Here is a 23,629-nt window from a genome sequence, read left to right on the forward strand (position 1 = left end):
CAAGACTATTTCCAACTCACAGTGTGACTGTCCCCCTCTGCTTCTCTTATGGGGTTGCTGAAACCGCACTGGCCTCAGACAAGTTAGTGCAGGGATAGAAAGTGGGCTGGGCCAGGAGGTGCGGCAGGTCAAAGTGAGGGTGGAATGTTGAGGAGACACTAATGTTAAAGAGCTGGGGCAACAGCATACAGATGGAGAGAATACGAGCTGACAACACCAAAGTAGGAAAAGCGATGTCGGTTCAGTGAACAGGAGGCCCGGTTGCCTGGAGAGTAGCGGGCACAGGAGAGTGACATGAAAGGAGGGTGGAGGTGAAACTCTTGAGGGCTTTGGAGATCGTGTAAGAAGTTGACTTGCCTCCACGTTTGATGGGAAGCTTTCTCTGTATGAAATAGAAAATCTACTTTGAGGATTTAAATAACAAAGAGGATTTATTGACCCAAGGAACTGAAAAGTCCAGGGGACCTTGAGGTGAGGGGTCTGGTTTAATTTCTCAGGAATTCTCTTCTTCGCCCTTCTCTTGAGAGTCTTTGGGCTAGTTTCTCTCAAGGTTGAAAGGTGGTTTTGGCAGCAACCAGGGTACAGGTGTCTTTTTAACAAAAGGAAAGGGATGGTCTAGCTTCCCTAAGCAGCATAACAGAACTCCTCACCTTCACTCTGTGTCAACCTGCACCAGTCATGATGGGCAGGCCTTTGCTATGCCCCTCTCTGCACAACCCAATCTCTGCAGTGACATTCTTACCCCAAGCAGGAATCCCTTGAAGCTAGGGCTGGGGTCAATCCCAATGGCATGGCTACTGGTTTGGACTTCATCTTTGTAGTCAGCAACAGAGGCATTGAAGTGAGTTGCCTTTTGTGAGAGTAAGCAATTAATGATTTTTATTTTTTGATTTGTCTTTCACTTTCTCTTTTTTTTTTTTACTGTTTACAATTTACCACAGCACATTCTTTTATTCTTCTAATGTTTTCAAAAATCATAATCTATATGGTTTTACTAGTTTGATTTAGTAAAACTGTGTGCTCACCGTGTATCCAAGTTACTGAAAATATCCTCAAAAATGTTTTTTTGTAGTCTAATTTTACAAGCCCAAAGGACACAGCTTCACTTGAATATTAGAACACTGTGAGATTAATATTAATTTAGCTGAATGTTTTCAGTTTGAATTAACACGCTTGCAATGCCATTCAATCCTGCAAATTGCTATCCTCAGGAATTGAACGTGCTTTAGCTTTTCAAAGTATCAATTATAAGGCATAAAAGTTCAACTACAGCTCCTGGTTTAATCCTTTAGCTATCCATCGTCTAAAGCACACAGAAATAGTTGAATTAAACTTCAAGGATGTAGGGTGGCTATTTTTGCAGACTAAGCAAACAATAGCTGCGATTTTATGCCCTTGATAGAGGTGGACTGGTATGTTAATTCTACATATAAATTCAGCAAAGTATTTACTCTTGTTCTCATTCAAGTCCGACTCCATCCTCTCAAAAACAATTCCTACTCCTTCATTCATTAAAGAAGTTCGGAACTTGGCTTTGTCTCATTTTGAATTTCCATATATTATTTTGTCATGGATTTCTTTGTTGTGCTTCGCTCCATCTCTCTGATCTTCAGTTATCTTGACCTCTTTTTACTCCTGTTTAGGATCCAAGTTCCTGACTAGATACCTCACAACACTGTTTTGAAGGTCAATATGGAGAAGCTGTGAGGACTGCTAAGGTCTACACAAAACACTTTCTTTTGTGATAATACAGCATCTGTAGTTGTAGCAGTTACTGTTCAGGCCCTTTTGTATTACAGCTTCTTCAGACTTTGGGTGAGGGTGTTCTCCAGTCTCCTGAGGGCACCAGACCTATGTGCAAGGCTCAGCCTATGACCAGTGGAGTTGGTGGACAAATATCCCCAGCTTTTTGCCCCTTGGTGGTGCTGGTAGGTGGGAGGCAACTCTAACAAGTGTTCTATGCAATTTCTCAGAGGTACTCAGTAAGGCTAAGCCCTGTTCCCATAGCAGAAACTTCATTAATGCACTGTTTTGTGTTGCTTCCATTTTATTTTTCACTTCCTGAACTGGTATTTCCTGGGTTTACCTCTCAAATTGACCACCTGTCCTCAAATTCTTAAGGTCTGTTTCTGGTGGGACTTAGCCTAAGACTTTAGTTCCAAAGGCTTTTCAAAAAGTATACATGCAGCCAGCATTCCAGGGGTTTAATGCTCAGCCTTAGTCCTGAATGGAACTAAGTCTACTTTGTCTCCTGATTGCTGGGACTTAGTGTATTTAGTGCTAATTCTCTGAGAGGTAGTTTTCTAGTAATCCTGGCCACACCTACCATTTGCTGAGAGACTGTACCTTACAGAAGAGCCAGCTGAAACATGAGTTAAGCAGGTGGAGATGAAATATCACCATTATTGCTAATAAAGATGATATTCAAAAACATGGCTTACAGCTGTAGGCAAGTGAGTTTTCTAACATTGAACCCCAAAGTTGGGCAGTCTTATGCACAAGGTCATAGTGTTGGACAGCTGAAGGACTCCAACTGCCCTGGCAGAGCCTGCTACTCTGAAGTCTGCAGAAAGGAGGAGCAGAACAGGATGTGTTTTCTCTGCAGAGACAGATCCCAAAGAGAAAAAGGAGGAGGAAGGGGCTGCGTCACACATGCCGAGCTCCTATTCTCCAAATTTCCCGTTAGAAAATTCATTCCTCCCTTATAGGAATGAGTGGGGCCAGAAAGAAACCCAGAATGTTATTGTAATGGATTCCTTTCCTCATAGAAACAAGATGCTAGGGGAAAGGAGTTCCCTCCTTCCAACATTCCTCAGGTTTTTATCCTCTTAGCTCCCTGGGTTTAACCATTACACTCTGGGCCGACTGAGAATGTGACTGGCTCCCCTGCAGGAGATCATCTTTTAATATGATGACAGTGTAGCCCCCACCATAAGCATACCCCCACCCTTTCCACCCAAATGGCCACTACACTTTCTTTGTGTGTTCTCCTGGTCCTGGTGGTGAAAAGTGTAGCTATAGCCCCAAAAAGGCAATTTAGTGACTGAAGTAATCATAGGCCATGCTGAACCCAGTTGAAAGTTCCCCATTTCACTTCTCATTCTGAATTATATCTAACAGTTCGAGTGAACTCCAGGAGTCGGTGATGGACAGGGAGACCTGGCGTGCTGCGATTCATGGGGTCGCAAAGAGTCAGACACGACTGAGTGGCTGAACTGAACTGATGTTGTTTAGGACAGTCTATCAGAGGTTCTGCCAGGAGATTACATAACATTATAAAGATGTTTTAGGAGAAAATACTCCAGTAACATGGAGAAGGCAATGGCAACGCACTCCAGTACTCTTGCCTGGAAAATCCCATGGACGGAGGAGCCTGATAGGCTACGGTCCATGGGGTCTCGAAAAGTCAGGCATGACTGAGTGACTTCACTTTCACTTTTCACTTTCATGCATTGGAGAAGGCAATGGCAACCCACTCCAGTGTTCTTGCCTGGAGAATCCCAGGGACAGGGGAGCCTGGTGGGCTGCCATCTATGGGGTCACACAGAGTCGGATACAACTGAAGTGACTTAGCATGCATGCATGCATTCCAGTAAAATACTGATGTTCCCAATTTAAATACAACCCCTCTACCACTGTGAATTTCCCAGGGAGAAATCAGAGTTCTAAGATTAGATTCTCTTTTCTGCTTGAGTTAAAGCTAAAAGGCATTAGCCTAAAATTCATCCTTCCCAGTTTCTAATTCTTGCCTGCCACCCCCCCTCCCTGCCCCCGGTTGTGCCAGGCAGCATGTAGGATCTTAGTTCCCCAATCAGGGTTCAAACCCGTGCCCTCCACAGTGGAATTGAAGTCTTAACCACTGGACTGCCAGAGAAGTCCCTAATTCTGCTCATTGTGAACCAGAGGGTTTCTTCATATATGTGGTTCTTTCAGCAGCTTGGACAGGGTCTCATTAGAACCACCAGTGTGGCTTTTTTCAGAATCTCAGAAGTTAAACACCACATTTACATTATACCTCACTTTTTAAGGAGTATCATCAAAGCACTCAACACCAACAAAATGAAACAATAGGAAAAAAATCAATACCAAGACCTTCAAGTAGTTATCAAGACAAAGTGATGCTTCCAGAACTTTGCACTTTTCATAAATGAGACTCAGTGTCATCTTGATTTGGGCTTCACAGGATGCTAGTCCATCTGTGTAAGTTATCTGAAATCCTTGATCTGTAAACAAACTGAACTGGGAGGAAACTCCCTCAAGAAGTTAAAGCTGGCAACATATTTTGCCAATCCCATGGGAAGAATCAACAGATATTTCTCTCAGGATGACATATGAGACTGTAGGAGGTCAGAATACACCATCCCAATATATGCCCTCTGGCATAAAGATTATTTTGAGCTGAAGGCAACTGAGCAAAAGCAGGCACAATATGAGCTCTTTGCTGTCTCCTATCTTGTGAAAAACGGTATCACAAATTTCTATGTGAAGGTTTCCCCATCCCAGTGCCAGCCCCTCACTGTCCATACCAGAAAAAGAATGACAACTTCCAGTAATACAGGAGACAGGCTGGCCCCATGAGTCTACACAAGCGAACCTTACTAACTAGGTTAGTTAGCTACCATTGGTTTCCCATATATTTGCCTTCCTACAGTTTGCTGCCCCTAGAAGCTCCCAAGTCCTTTCCATTTGTCTTCGCATTTCTAAGAGTATCATGCCCTACTGACTGAGCTAGCCATGCACCCTTGACACTTTTTAAATGTAACCTTTTGTTCAAATGATATAAAACCTCCAAGTTTAAGCTGTTTCTTTGTGAGTTTTCTCTTTCTGGGAAACTCCCTCATCATGTAAAACCTGTAACATCAAAGAAACTTGTAGGTCTTTTCTCATTTTAATATGTCTGTTATCAGACTATTGTGCAGACCCAGCCAGAGAACCTAAGAGGGTAAAGAAGATTTTATTTTATTCCCCATAATTTTTGCATTCTTGCAAAGTTTAGAAATAGCAATGATGGGAAGGCCACTCATGAGTCTGTTGTGAGATCTTTCTTTCCCACCTTGACTCTTAACACCCCTTAACTTCCATTTCCCCTTTCAACCCTTTGTCCCCAACATTCCCTGATCCATGGAATCTGGGCTTTAAATAATGACACAGTGGCTCCTACCGTTGCCTTTTGCTGTGGAATCACTTGGGCGTGTGAAGCCTCCCATGTAAGGGGAGCTTTTCCTTCATTCCCTGTAGTTTGTTTCAGCTGGAAAATGTCCTCAGCAGGCTCCTGACCTAAAGCTGTTGTTGACATTTCTGCAGCTTGAATTTCTAGGTGTATTAGGATTAGTTTCAGATATTTAAAAATACTGCTAAAAAATGCTAACCATCATCTGTGAGTCATAATCTTTTTGCTGGTGGAAGGTCTTACCTTGATATTGACGGTACTGACTGATTAGGGTGATGGCTGTTTAAAGTTGGGCTGGCTTGAAATAGGACAATGAAGTTTGACTCATGACTGACTCCTCCTTTCACGAATGCTGTCTCTGCAGCATAAAATGCTGTTTGCTGCTGCTAAGTCGCTTCAGTCGTGTCCGACTCTGTGCAACTCCATAGATAGCATTTTATCCATAGAATTAACCTATTACATAGAATTTATTTCAAAATTGGAGTCAATCCACTTGAGCCCTGCTGCTGCTTTATGAACTAAGTTTATGTAATATTCTAAATCCTCTGTTGTCATTTCAACAATCTTCACAGAATTTGCACCAGGAACAGACTCTATCTCAAGATACAACTTTCATTGCTCATCCTTAAGGAGCAACTTCTCTTCCATTCATGTTTTATATGAGGTTGTGGCAGTTCAGTCACATCTTCAGGCTCCACTTCCAATTCTAGTTATGTTGCTATTTCTACCACATATGCAGTTATCTCCTCCACTGAAGTCCTGAACTCCTTAGTCATCCACGAGGATTGGAATCTTCTCTCAATCTCCTGTTAATGTTGATACTTTGACCTCTTCCCAGAAATCACAAATACTCTTAGTGGTATCTAGAATGTTGAATTCCTTCCAGAAGGATTCAACTGGCTTTGCCCAGATCCATTAGAAGAATCACTATCTTTAGCAGCTAGAGTCTTAGAAAATGCATTTATTAAAAATTAGACTTGAAATGACTCTGATCTATGGGCTGCAGAATGCATACTGGGTTAGCAGACATCAAACACTGATCCGGTTGCACATCTCCATCAGAGCTCTCAGGTGACCAGGTGTATTGTCAATAAACACTAATATTTTGAAAGGAATCTTTATTTCTAGGCAGATCTAAAGAGTGGGCTCAAAATACTCAGTCAAACATGTTGTAAAACAGTTGCGCTGTCACACAGGCTTTTTGTTCCATTTACAGAGCACAGGTAGAGTAGACTTCACATAATTCTTAAGAACCCCACAATTTTCAGAATGGTAAATGTGCACCGGCTTTAACTTAAAGTCACCTGATGCATTAGCCCAAACAGGAGAGTCAATTTGTTCTTTGAAGGCCTGAAGCCAAGCATTGACATCTGTCATCCAGCTATGAAAGTCCTGGATACCATCTTCTTCCAATACAAGGCTGCTCTGTCTACACTCAAATCGGTTGTTTGGAATAGTCACCTTGGTAAATTATCTTAGCTAGATCTTCTGGATACCTTGCAGCAGCTTCTACATCAGCACTCGCTGCTTCACCTTGCACTTTGATGTGATGAAGATGGCTTCTTTCTTTAAACTTCATCAACCACCCCCTCTGGCAGTTTCAAACTTCTCATCTGCACGTTCCTCTCCTCTCTCAAGTTTTCAGAGAACTGAAGAGAGTTAGGGCCTTGATGTGGATCAGGCTTTAGCTTCATGGAATATTGTGGCTTGTTTGATCTTCTATCCAGACCATTAAAATTTTCCGTGTATCAGCAGTAAGGCTGTTCTGCCTTATCATGCATGTGTTCACTGGAGTAGCACTTTTCATCTCCTTCAAGAACTTTTCCTTTGTGGTCACAATTTGGCTGTTTAGCAGGCCTAGCTTTTCTATTTCACCTTCCAAAGTGCCTTCCTCACTAAGCTTAATAATTTCTAGTTTTTGATTTAAAGTGAGAGACATGTGACTCTTACTTGAACACTTAGAGGCCACTAGAGGGCTACTCATTGGCCTATGTTCAACATTGTGTAAAAGGGAATAGGGAGGCCTGAAGAGAGAGATGGGCTGTTTTGGTGTGCTCATGGCATCCCAAAACAATGACAACAGAAACATCAAAGATCAATGATCACAGATCACCATAACAAGTACAATAATAATGAAAAAGTTTGAAATACTGTGAGCATTACCAAAATGGGAGAGACATGAAGTGAGCAAATGCTGTTGGACAAATGGAGCTGATAAACTTGATTGATGCAGGACTGCCATGAACATCAATTTGTAGAAAATGCAGTATTTGATAAATGCAGTAAGTGAAGTCACTCAGTCGTGTCCAACTCTTTGCAACCCCATGGACTGTAGCCTATCAGGCTTATCCATCCATAGGATTCTCCAGGCAAAAGTACTGGAGTGGGTTGCCATTTCCTTCTCCAGGGGATCTTCCCAACCCAGGGATCGAACCCAGGTCTCCCACATCATAGGCAGACACTTTACTGTCTGAGCCATCAGAGAAGTCTAATATAGCAAAATACAATAGAACAAGGATGCCAATACTCTGTATTGCAAGAGAGGCTGAGAAATGCAGTCTTCATTCTAGGCAGCCATGTATCCAACCAAACATTACTATTATTGTGAAGTGAAAAGGAAAGTGAAAGTCACTTAGTTGTGTCTGACTCTCTGTGTCCCTGCAGCTTGCCAGGCTCCTTTGTCCACGTAGCTTAGTTGTGTCCAACTCTTTGCAACTCTGTAGCTCACCAGGCTCCTCTGTGCACAGAATTCTCCAGGCAAGCAAGCATACTGGAGAGGGTTGCCATTCACTTTTCCAGGAGATCTTACTTGGATCTAACAGGGATCAAACCCAGGTCTCCCTCATTGCAGATAGATTGTTTACCATCTGAGCTACCAGGGAAGTATTATGACTACAAATAAATAAATACTAGAGGGAACTGGACTACCAGACTAAGAGCGGTGGTGAGGACACATACCTCTGGCCAGCCTCCTCAGCACACCAGAACTTCCCCTGCTTTTGACTGGTCCAGGCCTCCAGCAGTATTCCTCTCTGCTCTGCCTTTTCCAGCAATAGTGGATATGTCCTAGTGCTTGATTTCCTCACTACAGCTTTCTAGGAGGAACAGCTGAGTTTGTCACAGTACAACTTATTTCTTAGGTTGATCCCTTTCCTTCCCTAACACATATAGGTTAATAGTATTTGTTGGATCTGATGCTTCCCTTTTATTTTTTAGAAAACTTAAGTCTCCTTTCTGGCCCAGACAGTGTTACCTTTCTAACCTAGATTTTGTCTAATGGAGTCTTCTGTTCTGAGAGATAAGTTACTAGATTCTGGTCTGCTCAAAGGCAATCATTGTTCAAAAAAACCTTGGGCACTCTCACTTTTCCAAGTTAGATATTCAGCATGGATTTTTTGACTGGGCTAATGCCAATTCAGGGTTGTATTTCATTTATCATTGTCCTGGTCACTCTCTCCTACTATGTTTCACCTTTCTCGTTGCCTTCATTTAGAGTCTTAATTCTCAAAATTTCTCAGGTGTGCTCCCTCTGGGCACAGGCAGCACTAAGGCCATGTATAATTATAGTGACATCTGGAAACTCCTTTAATAATCCCGTGAATAGTTTACTTGCATTGGCCCGCTGTTCTCCTCTCAAATGGTCCAGACGTTCAGGTACATTTGGCACCACTGTCCAGTCTTGAAGGCACAGTTCCCTAGGGGTTCTTTCCAAGGATGCTCTGCGTAGCTCTAATAGAGCACTCTGCCCAGTAGTGGCCTATATCTGTGCTCCGTGCTCCCTCTGGGACAGTTGGTACAGTTCACTGAGACTTTGCTTATATTCTTATTCAATTTCCTTGGAACTAAGTTAATTGTTTCTGTCCTTATGTTCCAGATGGTCCCACCAAATATCTACCAATTTAAGAAATAACCTCTTAAATGAATGAAACTTCAAGTACAGTATAGTGTCCCTTCAAGTACAGGACAGACATTGATGGTCTGTCCTTCAATTTCACTTTTCTGTTAATGTGTATTGAATCTGTTCTGTAAGATCTCAACTTTATCTCCAAAAAAGGTTTCTCCTTCTAAAGCCAAATTATCCTTCATTTATTTGTTCTCATCCTGTCATTGTTCCTGTCCTGAGACTGAAGCACATTCTAGGAACACTCCAGACATTCCTTGATTTCACAAACAAATCTGGTTTCTAGAGACCCAAGTTTCCAGGCACAGGATAATTACCTTCTTGACCTTTTTTCTTTTTTAAAAAGATTTATTTATTAATTTTGTGGCTGTGCTGGGTCTTTGTTGCTGCGCGCGGGCTTTCTCTAGTTGTGGCGAGTGGGGGCTCTTCTTTATCGTGGTGCACGGGCTTCTCACTGCAGTGGCTTGTCTTGTTTCAGAGCACAGGTTCTAGGCGCTCTTGCTTAAGTAGCTGCAGGATGTGGGCTCGGTGGATGCAATTTGCAGGCTTTAGAGTGCAGGCTCAGTAGTTGTGGCCCATGGGCTTAGTTGTTCCACTGCATGTGGGATCTTCTGGGACTAGGGATTGAACTGGTGTCCCTTGCATTACATGGAGAATTCTTAACCACTGGACCACCAGAGAAGCCTGACTTTTGTTTTATTTAAAACAACCTGTGTCTTTAACTTAGATAGTTTTTTCGTTCAATAAGGGCTTCTATTTATTGTTTGCTGATTTTCAATGAAAAGCCTTGTTATGGGTGCCTACACGGGGCCTTGGCCAGAGTTCATATAATTTACAATTCTAGTCAATTTTGGATCACATGGTGGGAGATTAGTCTTGAGATTCTGCACAGTCATACCATACAACTTCAAGATTAGTCTTGGGGGAATGCCTACATAAGTTGGCATTAATAACTGAAAACTAGAACTTCAGCATGGAGACACAGATGTAGAGAATGGACTCGTAGACACAGTGGGGGAAGGAGAGGGTGGGAAAATGGAAAAAGTAGCACTGACATATTATACACGATCATGTGTAAAATGGATAGCTGGTAGGAAGCTGCTATCAGTTTGGTGCTCTGTGATAACCTAGAGGGGTGGGGGAAGGGGAGGGAGGCTCCCGAGAGAGGGGATGTATGTATAATTATGGCTGATTTGAGTTGCTGTATGGTAGAAACCAACACAATATTGTAAAGCAATTTTCCTCCAATTAAAAAATAAATTAAAAAAGAAAACTAGAACTTCAGATTCCAGTGCTCTCGAGCACCCACATTGTAAAGAACCCACTGGTAAAGAAATGATGGAATTAGAAAATTACCATTTTGCAAGCCCTAAAAAAATATTCTAGATAATATATACCAATGGACACTAAAATGGTTTAATGGTGAACTTTATAATGGTGCATCAGACTGACAGCACTAGATGCAGGAGACGAAACACACTTTTCAACTAGGGGCAATGGAAAACATATGATATTAGGAAGTTATTGTTAATTTTATTTAAATGTTATAATGGTATTGTGGTCATGTTTATAAAAAAATGATACTTATCTGTTAGCCATGTACACACTGTAGGGGAAAGTGAAGTTGTCTTGAAGTCCATTTTTAAGGAGTTTCAGTTTAGTAACTCTAAGTGGAAAGCAATAATAGTAATATAGTCAGATCTTGATTATTCCAAAATAGTGTCCAGCATGTGCATTGTCCAGGACTTTGCCCACTGTTCCTCTCTTCTGTGGCTCCTCTGCTGGTCACTACATTTACAGCTGACCCAGTGGAGTACAAAAAGTACACATCCGTCAAATTTTGTGACTTGTTGGATGAAGAAAGTCTGTGGGGAAGAGACTGAAACTGCTGGTTGAAATCAGGTGTATAAATAATTGGAACATTTCATTTCTTTTTGATTTATATGTCTTCCTTATTATAGATAAATATGAGTTACAATGATTACATAATAAAACTTCAGAGCCCAAATACAAAAAGCCTTCATTTTATTTAGTTTCTACTTTACTTGTGGAAAAAAATCATTTTTTAAAAGTTTTATTTTACCAAGGACTAATCCTTTGCTGACGTTCAACTTTAAAGTATTCTTTCGTGTCTGTCTCACAGGAGAAAACATGAAACATTGCTTCTGTGGCAGTTTCTTCTAGTTTTTCAAGGACTCATGTAGTAGCAACTGGTTCAAAATGCTGCTTTGTTTCAAAGCATGCAGTTTAGATGTATCTTCACTAATGATGGCAATATTTCCATTTTGTTCCTGAGCTGTCAGGTCACTTTCACTGTCAGACAGTGTACATAGCAGAGTGTCATTTTCATAAGTTGGAAAGTAATACCTGAAAACAACCACAAATAGACTGAACAACCAAAACTATAGATTATCTAGAAAATTTCTCAGCAGTTGAATGTACACGGTACTACAATTTTGCTGGGTTTCTTTGCCAACAGTTTCAACTACATTTTGCAAAGGCTGTAAAGGAGAGAACTTCTGAATTAATTTTACTTTGACCTTTATTGGCTGACATCAGTCTTACTAGTATCTTTGTTAGCTGGCATTTCAGCCTTTGCTTGATATTTAACATAACAAGATACTATCTTAAAAGGCAGCCTACTCTACTATTAGGCAGCTCTAACTATCAATTTAAACCTCCTTATATAAAGCTAAAAACGATATTCCTCTCATTTCTATTCAAAGGTTTCAGTTCTCCCCTAGGGATAGCAAAGTTCAAATACAGTTACTCTTTCACACACTACTCCTTCAAATATCCAATAAAAACAATTGTTTCCATGTGTGGAGTCCCCCGCCTCCCCCCAATCTAATCATCACTATTTTCTTCATTATAAATTAAAAAAATTAAAAACATCTATAGAATTTTAAGTCTATTACTCTGGTTCCTTCTCTGGACACACTGTGGAGTTAGTTCTGAAATATAAAGGTTTTGACTTGTATAAGAAGAATTATAGGAACTGGGTCTCAGGTTAGTCCAGGGCTGACTCTGCCTCTCATAAATCTGGAATTTTCTAAAGAGGAAAAACTAGAGCTTTTTGCCTAGACTCCTGGGGGCTCTGATTTAGAGAATAGAGGAATCTCTCTGGAGCTGGAACCCCACAACCTCCCAGAGGTTCCCTCAACTGAGATTATCCAGAGTGATTAGAGAACTGTCTCAGAAGGTGAGACTGGCAAAGGATACCTGGGAGTCTGCGACCATCTCAACAGGTACATACTAGAAGAACAAATGCTTGATGTTTTTAAAAGCACCAGGATGCAAAACATGCATCAAAAGCCCTAGTAGTAGCCCTAGTAGATGAGTTTATCTAAATGAAATAATTATGTAAGTGTGCAAAAATGTAGGCATATGCATCTATTTAGAAGAGCAAAACATAAAAATCCTAAACATCTAGCAAATTAGGGTAACATCCATACAATGGAATATTTGGCAACCATTAAAAATGATGCAATAGATGTGTAGTGGATATAGAAGATGCTTTAAAATACTTTCTTAACAAAATATAACTTAAAAATCTATATTTCTATATCTATCTATAGCTATCCATATCACTACACCATAAAATTTGAAGTAGTTGATTACATCTGTAACAGGGAGATTATTTTAAAACCAAGGTTTTTGAAGATTTTTACTTTTTACAATAGACTTGCATTTATCTTTAATTTTAAAGGAATTAAATAAATGGATGAAAAAATGGAGAAGGAGCAAAGAAATATATGTCTGGTTGAGCAGAACTCACTGTGGTTGATCCCATATCTGTTTTTCAGGAAGCAGCGCAGTATGTTTCGCTTCTTCCATATGAGTCCTTAAGTCTGCTTTGGACCTGAACTTCTCATGGCAGCCATAGCATCTACACTGGTGAATCTGCCTCCGAATGAAATTGACCAATTTCACTTGCTGATAGAAATTTAATCCTGAAAATGATAGTATACAGAATCATCAGACAACTGGTCAGACCCATTTTTACACTGTTGAAATTTTTTTTTTTTTTAAAGAATCACTTCTCTTTATTAACCAACCTGAAGAGGCAGTGCAGATTTAAAGCACAGACAGAAAATAATAACAGCCAGTACTTATATAGCGCTTATGTACCAGGCACTGCTCTAATCACTTTTCATGCATTAATACATTTAATCTCCATAACACCCTACCACATAGGTGTTACCATATCCACATTATACATCAGGAAGCTGTCCAAGGCTGCATAGCCAGTAAGTGGTAGAGCCAGGATTTGACACCAGGCTGTTTGCTCCACAGCCCATGTTCTTGACTATTAACCTATTACATACACAACACATATACATGTGTATAAGAGCAATAAAGTAAAGTAACACTTTCAAGAGTCTAGGAAAGTAGCTGGTGAGTTGAGGGGTGGGCATTGAGCTTTTTCGGAGAAGGCAATGGCACCCCACTCCAGTACTCTTGCCTGGAAAATCTCATGGATGGAGGAGCCTGGTAGGCTGCAGTCCATGGGGTCGCTGAGGGTTGGACACGACGGAGTGACTTCACTTTCACTTTTCACTTTCCTGCATTGGAGAAAGAAATGGCAACCCACTCCAGTGTTCTTGCCTGGAGAATCCCAGTGACCGGGGAGCCTGGTGGGCTGCCATCTCTGGGGTCACACAGAGTCGGACACGACTGAAGTGACTTAGCAGCAGCAGCAGCAGCAGCATTGAGCTTTTTATGGTCTTGGATATATTAGCAAGTCAGTACTTTACGTCTTCATGACACTAATTTTTCTATCATGGTGATCTACTTGAGTACATCTATAATAAACACTCAAGCTACACTACCAAGCAGGGCAGTAGGTGTCTTTCATACACTATACATTCTCTATAACATTCTGCTGAGCTGAGGCCCAATGTCACACAGCTAGTAAGTGCTGGAGCTGGACTGTGAACTCCAGTCTGACTTCAAAATCCATGCTTTTTTCCACTAGCCCCCTACACTTTACGATAGAAATTAATCATTAACTTGTAAGCCCTCCTCCAGGGGATTTTCCGGACCCAGGGATTGAAGTCACGTCTCTTTATGTCTCCTGCACCGATAAGCAGGTTCTTACCACTAGCGCCACCTGGGAAGCCCTGTTTTATTTGACATCATATATGTAGGAAAAAAACCTATAAATCAAAACCATATTTGAATATTATAGTTCAGACTGTGAATCACTGTTTCAGGCAGTCCCATTGAGACCATCTGTGGAGAGACACATTTTGGCTTGTACACTCTCCAATCACAACTGCAGAACACAGGCATCGTTCACAGGATAGTGTATGAAAAAAAGCAGTATCATGGAAAACAATTTCCGAATCAAACTTACCAAGTTCTGACTTTATTTTGAGGAGATCAAATTCATGTGCATCCTAAAAAAAGGAATGAATGTATCTGTGAGCATATACATTATTTAATCTTTCAGGATGAAAGTATAAACAGACAGCTTATTCACAGGAGTTTGAACACTGCAGAACTCAATCTCAGTTCATCATCTGTTTTCAAAGTCTTCAAAATCTACATCTAATTGCTTTATATAGCACAGTCCAAACAAGTCATGTCAATCAATTAAAACATTTTAGTTGTTCACAGCTTGTATCTCCAGTTTTTATCATTTACTCTGTATGCACTCTGCAGTCTGACAAGAGTCCTCAGTCTCTAGGTAAATGTAGCCCTACTATACTCTGTGTCTGGACTAGAATTATGACTATAGGTCCTTTGCTTCACAAGTAGATAGGTAATTTTAAATATTCTGCTTTTCCTTTTATACTGTCAAATATGGTGTTTAAACCTGCAAGTTTCTCCTCACTCATATCTTCCCACAAATTACATGTCTTTTGACTTTTACGATGCACAAGCTTATTTTTATTCTGTTCCATTCCTGCAATCGCCCATCTGGGTAAATGCTTCAACTTACAAGCTTACAGAGAATAAAGACCATCTAACTCTCTGTGAAGGCATTCTGTGTAGCACCACAGGCAGGATAATTAAGAATTCCATGATATGTTATCACTGAAAGTGACTCAGCAGAGGTTGAGGACACCAGTCAAGGATCCTGCAAAGGGAATTCTTACACAGGATAGAGGGACTAAGGCACCTTTCAATTCAAAGAGACTAGGATATTATGAGATTAGGATATTTAAGACTGGAAACTATACATACGTACTAGTGACAACCTGCTTCAGACAAAATGATTCTCCTTCCTCTTGCGTAAATGCCCATAGCCTTTTGAACACCTTCCAGGTCCTAGTTTTACTGAACTAAGAACAGTTTTTATGAATGAGAATGAAGGTGGGTCAAACAGGAGAGTCTGCTCCACTGCTGCAGAGCTGAGTGAGGGGGATGGGAGAGAGGGCACATCAGAATAATCCAGCAATATTTTTCTATTATACTCAACTCAGCTCCCAATATAACAAAAGAATAGCACGCAGAAGAGAAAACACAAACTGGTAATGTCCTCAAATTTCTTCTCTTCAAATCCTGGTAACTGAGGGAGTTGTAAAACCACACCCTGTGCCCTCTCCACCTCCATCCCTCCCAAGGGCTCTGTAAAAGGCAACTTTCTCTTTTCCTGCTCTCCTTGTTCACCAGCACGGAAAGCACCGGGAAAAAGACTCAGAACCTGTCCACATCCCGGGTATTGTTAATTGTGGTTGCAGATCCTACAGGTTAAGGCAGAACTATCTCGTAAACATCTCAGATGTGGGATGGCATCAGTGGTCTGTGAAATACCAAACTAACAGTTCACCCAGGTTCAGTGAATTCCACTTAACTGCCCCTAGTTCTGCTTCTGTTTGATGGACCCTCCTTGACTCCCATTTTGCTTACAGCACTTTAAGGAAGGGGAAAATAATCAAGAGACAAAGGTATAAGATGATGAGGTTGCCGTAATCATCAACTTCTCCCTGTCGGAACAACAAAACAAATGTCAAATGAATCAAAGTATCTCACCTCCATGTGGACACATAATTTCTCAATTGTTTCTGCTTGCTTTTCACAAAATAGGCAGACAGCAGACACAGGGTGTTCTTCCCAATCAGACCAGTCACTGTGTTAAAAATAAAATGGCAAACATGGAGCTTCAAGGATATACTGAACAATGACCTGGTATTACTTTCTGCTCCCTAAGAAACCCTGCCAGTCTCTTTCAACTCTGGCATTTCTGTAAAGACTGTCATATTATATTATGACTTTTTGATACAATTTTTGAAATTCAAAGTAGCACCATGGAATTAATATAAATAGCAAACAGGTGCTGCTCTATTTTCTTATATTTGCCTCTCTTTCTGAGCAGCTATTTCACTACAAAATCAGCACCATGTCTTTCTGAGACAGCCAGCTTTAATTTGCAGAGAAGACGTATCAGGAGATGGGATGCTCTCATTAACTGCAGCCACTAAGTGCGCGTGCTGTGAGGTGCAGTCAGTGCCCAGAGTGTGTTTCTGCATGAAAAATGGCGTATTTTAAAAAGGCAACCTTGTACCTTTCATGTGGGAAATACAGATCATTTTAAATGGGGCAAGTGTTAAATTTGATGGCAGATATCAAAAAGCATACAGGGCCTTTTTACCACTTTCTCCCTTCCTTGCATTTATTTTTTGAGATACTGTCAACTTCTTGTCACTGCTAAACCAGGAGAAGCAAAATCCCAGGAGAGACAAAAGGCTGAACAGCTTTGAGTGAGAGGAAGATGAATAACGGGGAATCCTTTTAGGTTGAAAAGAATACTTCTCGAGCTTATAATTTCAAGCAAAGAAGCTGTGAATGTTTTAAGTTAGTCATCAATGGGATGAACACAGAACAAAGTTAACCTCAATTTAGTTGTTATGTTCTCTTTTCCAACAGTAAGGAGCATGGAGAGTTCAAATATCATATCAGTTTAAGGTCTAGGGATCAATGGACTAACGAGTAAAGAATTCTGGAGTATATTTTTTCTGAATTATATATTACCTGTGTGTTCAACGATCAGTTGTAGTAGCAAAACGCTATTTAGTTGGAATAACAGTTGTTTTAATTATGTCAAACTTATTTTGATATTATCATTAATTTTATTGAAGTATAGTCAATGGCACCCCACTCCAGTACTCTTGCCTGGAAAATCCCATGGATGGAGGAGCCTGGAAGGCTGCAGTCCATGGGGTCGCTGAGGGTCGGACACGACTGAGCGACTTCACTTTCACTTTTCACTTTCATGCATTGGAGAAGGAAATGGCAACCCACTCCAGTGTTCTGGCCTGGAGAATCCCAGGGATGGGGGAGCCTGGTGGGCTGCCGTCTATGGGGTCACACAGAGTCAGACACGACTGAAATGACAGCAGCAGCAGCATAGTTGATTTACAATGTTGTGTTAGTTTCAGCTATGTAGCAAAGTGATTCAGTTATATGTATATATTCAGTTATATATGTATATATTTGTGTATATATATATATATAAAATCATTTAATAAGCATATGTTTTTAATAAAATATTTGATAAAAAATCTGTTTTTTTAATCAGATTCTTTTCCATTAAAGGCTATTACAAGATATTGTCTACAATCTCCCATGTTATACAGTAGAACCTTGTTGTTTATCTATTTTGTATATGGGAGTGTATATCTATTAATAGCAAACTCCTAAATTTATCACCCCCTTTCCCATTTAGTAAAGATAAATTTGTTTTCTATGTCTGTTAGTTTATTTTTATTTTGTAAATAAATTCATTTTGTATCATACCTTTAGATTCCACATATAAGTGATATCAAGTGGTATCTGTTTTTCTCTGACTTACTTTATTTAGTATAATAATCTCTCAGTCCATCTATGTTGTTGCAAATGGCATATCATTATATCATTCTTTTTTATGATTGAGTAATATTCCACTGTTTGTATACCGTATCTTCTTTATCCATTCATCTGTCCAAGGACATTTACGTTGCTTCCATCTTTTCGTTACTGTAAATAGTGCCGCTATGAACATTGGGGTACATGTATATTTTCAAGTTAGAGTTTTCATCTTTTCCAGACATATGTGCATGAGAGGGATTGCTGGATCATATGCTAGCTCTACTTTTAGTTTTTTAAGGAACCTACATAATGTTCTCCATAGTAGCTGTACCAATTTACATTCTCATCAAAAGTGTAGTAGGGTACCCTTTTCTCCACATTTTCTTCAGTGTTTATTATTTGCAGGCTTTTTGATGATGGCCATTCTGACTGGTATGAAGTATCAAAAGTTATTTTGATTTCAAGTTTTGGCTATATTACATGAAAGGACGCATGGCTTACAGAAAGGGTTCTCTTTCTTTTTATTCTATCTTTTCAGAATGGTAACTTAAAATCAAAATAAATATTTTCCTTCTCTTAAAATACTGTGATTAAGTACCATCAATAATAAGTCTTACTCTTCTTGATGCTCTAGCAACTCCCGATCATCTTCTAGTTGAACTTCTTCCCACGATTTTCCAAGTTCCTTTGAAGGAAGAACAGAGGGATTAGAGATAAAGAGGGGAGGTGAAGGGGGAAGAGGGGAGAGGAAAGAGAAAGTAGACACTGAACTCAAAACAAAACAAGACAGTACCTAAACGCAAATGGTTTTAAAACAATAAAAGCAGAATATAGTAAAGCTGTTATTTCAGGGTAAGAAATGATATATTCTAACTCAAAGTTTAGGATTTAGGATATATCCTAAATGGTTAGGATTTCAGATATATCCTAAATCAAACATTTGAAAAGCATGTAATAATGTTTAATAACATTTTAATATGCTTTTCTTTTTCAGAGAAGCAGAGATAACCTTTCAGTCAGATTCTTTTCTGTTAAATGTAAATTAGCATTTCTCAGCCCTGGATGTACACAGGAATCTCTTAGGGATCTTTTAGAAAAACCACTAATATCTTTTGAGAGAGACTCTCCTAGCTGGACTCTGTTTCTATTTGAGGTTCCCAAAAGTCTATTTCCCAGACAGCAGCCACAGTGAACTTTCTACAGGGTACCTCACTGTTTGTCTAACCCCTCCCAGGGCTTCTCATACTCAAAACAAAATGCAGAGGTCTTCCCATGGCTTATAAGGCCTCCATGGTCTGCCAGGCTCCCTCTCTATCACTGTGTTCCAGCACTTTTTCCTCATGCTTAGCTGGCTCTGGTCAGACCACTCTTTGGTTCCTGCTTGAACACAGCAAGCCGACTTCCACCTGGTTACTTCTACACTTGTTGGCATCGTTCGCCTCACATATCCTGATGTGGTTCCATCATCCTGAACGTTACCACTGCTTTTTCTGAACACTGTCTAAAACACCCCTCTTTCAAGTTACTTTTTATTCTGCTAGGACGCTTTATTTTTCTTCAAAGCATTGATCATACCCTGAAATCATTTTGCGGATCTGATTTCTTATTTTCTGTCTTCTGCACTAGAATGTCTGTGAAGACATGGGTTTTGTTCACTGTTATATTTCCAGAGTCGGGCACACAGTGGGTACTAGAAATTATCTTTTTGAGTTGAACTGTAACTGAAAACATCTAAAAAATGTGATGCCAATTTAGATCTTACTTCAAAAGTTTTGTGCATGTTGAGTAAATAGTTAATGTATAAAAATCACATGGTACCAAGTAATAGTTGGTACTCAAATATATACTCAAATCCCTTTTATCTCTTACAGTTCATGGATGAGTTCCACTTTGCAGGGCTATGTCAGACAAATTTAGTCATAGTTTCAGCAAAACTTAATGCAGTGATGAGCAGGAATGCTTTCTTTTGGCCCAACCATGTCTCTTTTCTCCCTTGAGTCATTTCTTTCTTTCTCTTGGCCTTTCTTCTCTCTCTACTCAATCTTCCCACTGTGCCGTGCAAAACCAGACACTGCATTAAAGAGGGATACAGAGAAATATTACTGGGCACTTTTCCAAGCAGTTAAACTATGGTAACTGTCAAGTCCAACCTCACCTGATATAATACAGATATCCCTGTTTTATATCCTTTATTTAGAAAAACATTACCAGAATTTACTCTCAGTTAGAAACATTTTCTTAAGGAAGGTATTCATTTAACTAAACACAAAGGACTACAAGAGCCATTATGATTTAGAGAAAAAAGAACATCTATCATTCATCAACTTAATGAGAGGTTTTGCAGCTGTCATTATCTATCAGCTAAATGATGCATAAACTCAGACACACAGAGATTTACCATAACGTCATTAGAGACAGTTAATTTGGACTCCATAATGGACTTCCCAGAGTCGTCATGAAGTGTCTAAGCATCATTATGAACAATAAGAATGGCCTCACCATTGCCAACAGGATTCTTATTAGATGGAATTTTTGGTGATGAATTAAATCTTTTATGCATTGGTTGGTCTCTGTGGACACAGACTGAAGGCCACTGCTGCAAGATATTACTCAAGGATGGGTCATTTGGGGTATTACCATTCAACAATGCAAATGTTACTTATCAATAAATGTTTTGAGCCCAAAATGATGAAAAATATCTTTCACTGTCAAACTTCCAAAGTCAAAGCATTACTTTACAGCTTTCTCAGTATTAAGCACAACACAGGGATTTATCTAGGCAATACAGCACTAACCATTTACCGCTTGAGAACAAAATGGAACTCTGTGTTCATTAGTATAATAGGAAACAAGTGATTTGAATGTGACTTTCCTAGAGTGCTCTGCCTTGGTACAGTTAAATGTATGATTTATTATAAGAACAAGACACAAAGAGAGAAAAAAAAATTTAGTCTCTGATTAAGACACTATGCCTACTAATGAATCATATCAGGAAAGAGAAGAACACACACACACACAAAAAAACAAAGTTGGGAAGGCATGTCAGTATAGATGTTCAGAACACCTCCTCAAACCTCTGCATCAGATGGCTTATGATCAATGAGAGAGTGGGGAAAAAGGTCCCTTTCACCCAGCACCCTTTCATCCCTGAAACTCACAGACTTACATATGCTTACACACAAAAAAATCCATCAGAAACACATACAGTGTTTTAAATGTAAATAATTACAGTAGAGAGAATTATAACAAAACTGAAAAATAGGTTAAGAACCTACTTTTGTTGGGGCTTCCCTGGTGGCTCAACAGTAAAGAATCTGCCTGCCAATGCAGGAGACATGAGTTTGATCCCTGGGTTGGGAAGATCCCCTGGAGAAGGAAATGGCAATCCATCCCAGTATTCCTGCCTGGGAAATCCCATGGACAGAGAAGCCTGGTGGGCTACAGTCCATGGGGTCACAAAGAGTTGGACAGGACTCAGTGACTAAACAACAACAATTTTTTGTTACAGATGGGTTTGTATATTTTAAAACTAAAAAAATTTAAATCAAAAAAATGACAATCAGATCAGTCGATCAGTCGTGTCCGACTCTTTGCGACCCCATGAATCACAGCACACCAGGCCTCCCTGTCCATCACCAACTCCCGGAGTTCACTCAGACTCACATCCATCGAGTCAGTGATGCCATCCAGCCATCTCATCCTCTGTCATCCCCTTCTCCTCCTGCCCCCAATCCCTCCCAGCATCAGAGTCTTTTCCAATGAATCAACTCTTCGCATGAGGTGGCCAAAGTACTGGAGTTTCAGCTTTAGCATCATTCCTTCCAAAGAAATCCCAGGGCTGATCTCCTTCAGAATGGACTGGTTGGATGTCCTTGCAGTCCAAGGGACTCTCAAGAGTCTTCTCCAACACCACAGATCAAAAGCATCAATTCTTCGGCGCTCAGCCTTCTTCACAGTCCAACTCTCACATCCATACATGACCACAGGAAAAACTATAGCCTTGACTAGATGAACCTTTGTTGGCAAAGTAATGTCTCTGCTTTTCAATATGCTATCTAGGTTGGTCATAACTTTCCTTCCAAGGAGTAAGCGTCTTTTAATTTCATGGCTGCAGTCACTATCTGCAGTGATTTTGGAGCTCAGAAAAATAAAGTCTGACACTGTTTCCACTGTTTCCCCATCTATTTCCCATGAAGTGGTGGGACCGGATGCCATGATCTTCGTTTTCTGAATGTTGAGCTTTAAGCCAACTTTTTCACTCTCCACTTTCACTTTCATCAAGAGGCTTTTGAGTTCCTCTTCACTTTTCTGCCATAAGGGTGATGTCATCTGCATATCTGAGGTTATTGATATTTCTCCCAGCAACCTTGATTCCAGTTTGTGTTTCTTCCAGTCCAGTGTTTCTCATGAGGTACTCTGCATAGAAGTTAAATAAACAGGGTGACAATATACAGCCTTGACAAACTCCTTTTCCTATTTGGAACCAGTCTCTTGTTCCATGTCCAGTTCTAACCGTTGCTTCCTGACCTGCATACAAATTTCTCAAGAGGCAGGTCAGGTGCTCTGGTATTCCCATCTCTTTCAGAATTTTCCACAGTTTATTGTGATCCACACAGTCAAAGGCTTTGGCATAGTCAATAAAGCAGAAATAGATGTTTTTATGGAACTCTCTTGCTTTTTCCATGATCCAGCAGATGTTGGCAATTTGATCTCTGGTTCCTCTGCCTTTTCTAAAACCAGCTTGAGCATCTGGAAGTTCATGGTTTACATATTGCTGAAGCCTGGCTTGGAGAATTTTGAGCATTACTTTACTAGCGTGTGAGATGAGTGCAATTGTGCAGTAGTTTGAGCATTCTTTGGCATTGCCTTTCTTTGGGATTGGAATGAAAACTGACCTTTTCCAGTCCTGTGGCCACTGCTGAGTTTTCCAAATTTGCTGGCATATTGAGTGCAGCACTTTCACAGCATCATCTTTCAGGATTTGGAATAAATAGCTCAACTGGAATTCCATCACCTGCACTAGCTTTGTTCGTAGTGATGCTTTCTAAGGCCCACTTGACTTCACATTCCAGGATGTCTGGCTCTAGGTCAGTGATCACACCATCGTGATTATCTGGGTCGTGAAGATCTTTTTTGTACAGTTCTTCTGTGTATTCTTGCCATCTCTTCTTAATATCTTCTGCTTCTGTTAGGTCCATACCATTTCTGTCCTTTATCGAGCTCATCTTTGCATGAAATGTTCCTTTGGTATCTCTGATTTTCTTTAAGAGATCCCTAGTCTTTCCCATTCTGTTGTTTTCCTCTATTTCTTTGCATTGATCGCTGAAGCAGGCTTTCTTATCTCTTCTTGCTATTCTTTGGAACTCTGCATTCAGATGTTTATATCTTTCCTTTTCTCCTTTGCTTTTCGCTTCTCTTCTTTTCACAGCTATTTGTAAGGCCTCCCCAGACAGCCATTTTGCTTTTTTGCATTTCTTTTCTATGCCACTGCAAAAATACTTCCCTTTAGTAAAGCTCAGGCCTTGAGCCATGAGCACCTACAGAACATGTAGCTGAAGCCTTGAAGATCATGTCAAGCAGTCTGCTGCCCTCTGAGGCAAGAGTATTTGAACGTGAAACTGCCTGGGACCTTGTCCCTTCAGCTGTTCCCCCCCCCCCCACCCCCCAATCCATTGAACCCTTCTGTTTGTGAGAAAACAAAGCACAAACTCTAAGCAGATAATTTAGATTATGCAAAAGACCTTTAATATATTTTATTTGCA

The 23,629-nt window shown here is 40.2% G+C and overlaps 1 protein-coding gene across 1 annotated transcript in view; it reads right to left on the reverse strand.

Annotated features, from left to right (window-relative positions):
• Positions 1-11,079: 11,079 nt before the first annotated feature.
• ZNF277 (zinc finger protein 277) overlaps positions 11,080-23,629 on the reverse strand; it is a 130,800-nt gene continuing 118,250 nt past the window's right edge. Inside the window, exons 9-13 of the mRNA XM_055590351.1 lie at positions 18,485-18,552; positions 16,053-16,149; positions 14,431-14,473; positions 12,850-13,024; positions 11,080-11,438 (exon numbers count right to left, since the gene is read on the reverse strand). Coding sequence (XP_055446326.1) covers positions 11,252-11,438; positions 12,850-13,024; positions 14,431-14,473; positions 16,053-16,149; positions 18,485-18,552 — 570 coding nt within the window. The 3' untranslated portion in view covers positions 11,080-11,251. The remainder of the gene's footprint in view (positions 11,439-12,849; positions 13,025-14,430; positions 14,474-16,052; positions 16,150-18,484; positions 18,553-23,629) is intronic.

This window comes from Bubalus kerabau, chromosome 8, assembly GCF_029407905.1.
Source record: "Bubalus kerabau isolate K-KA32 ecotype Philippines breed swamp buffalo chromosome 8, PCC_UOA_SB_1v2, whole genome shotgun sequence".
Classification (NCBI taxonomy): Eukaryota; Metazoa; Chordata; class Mammalia; order Artiodactyla; family Bovidae; genus Bubalus; species Bubalus kerabau.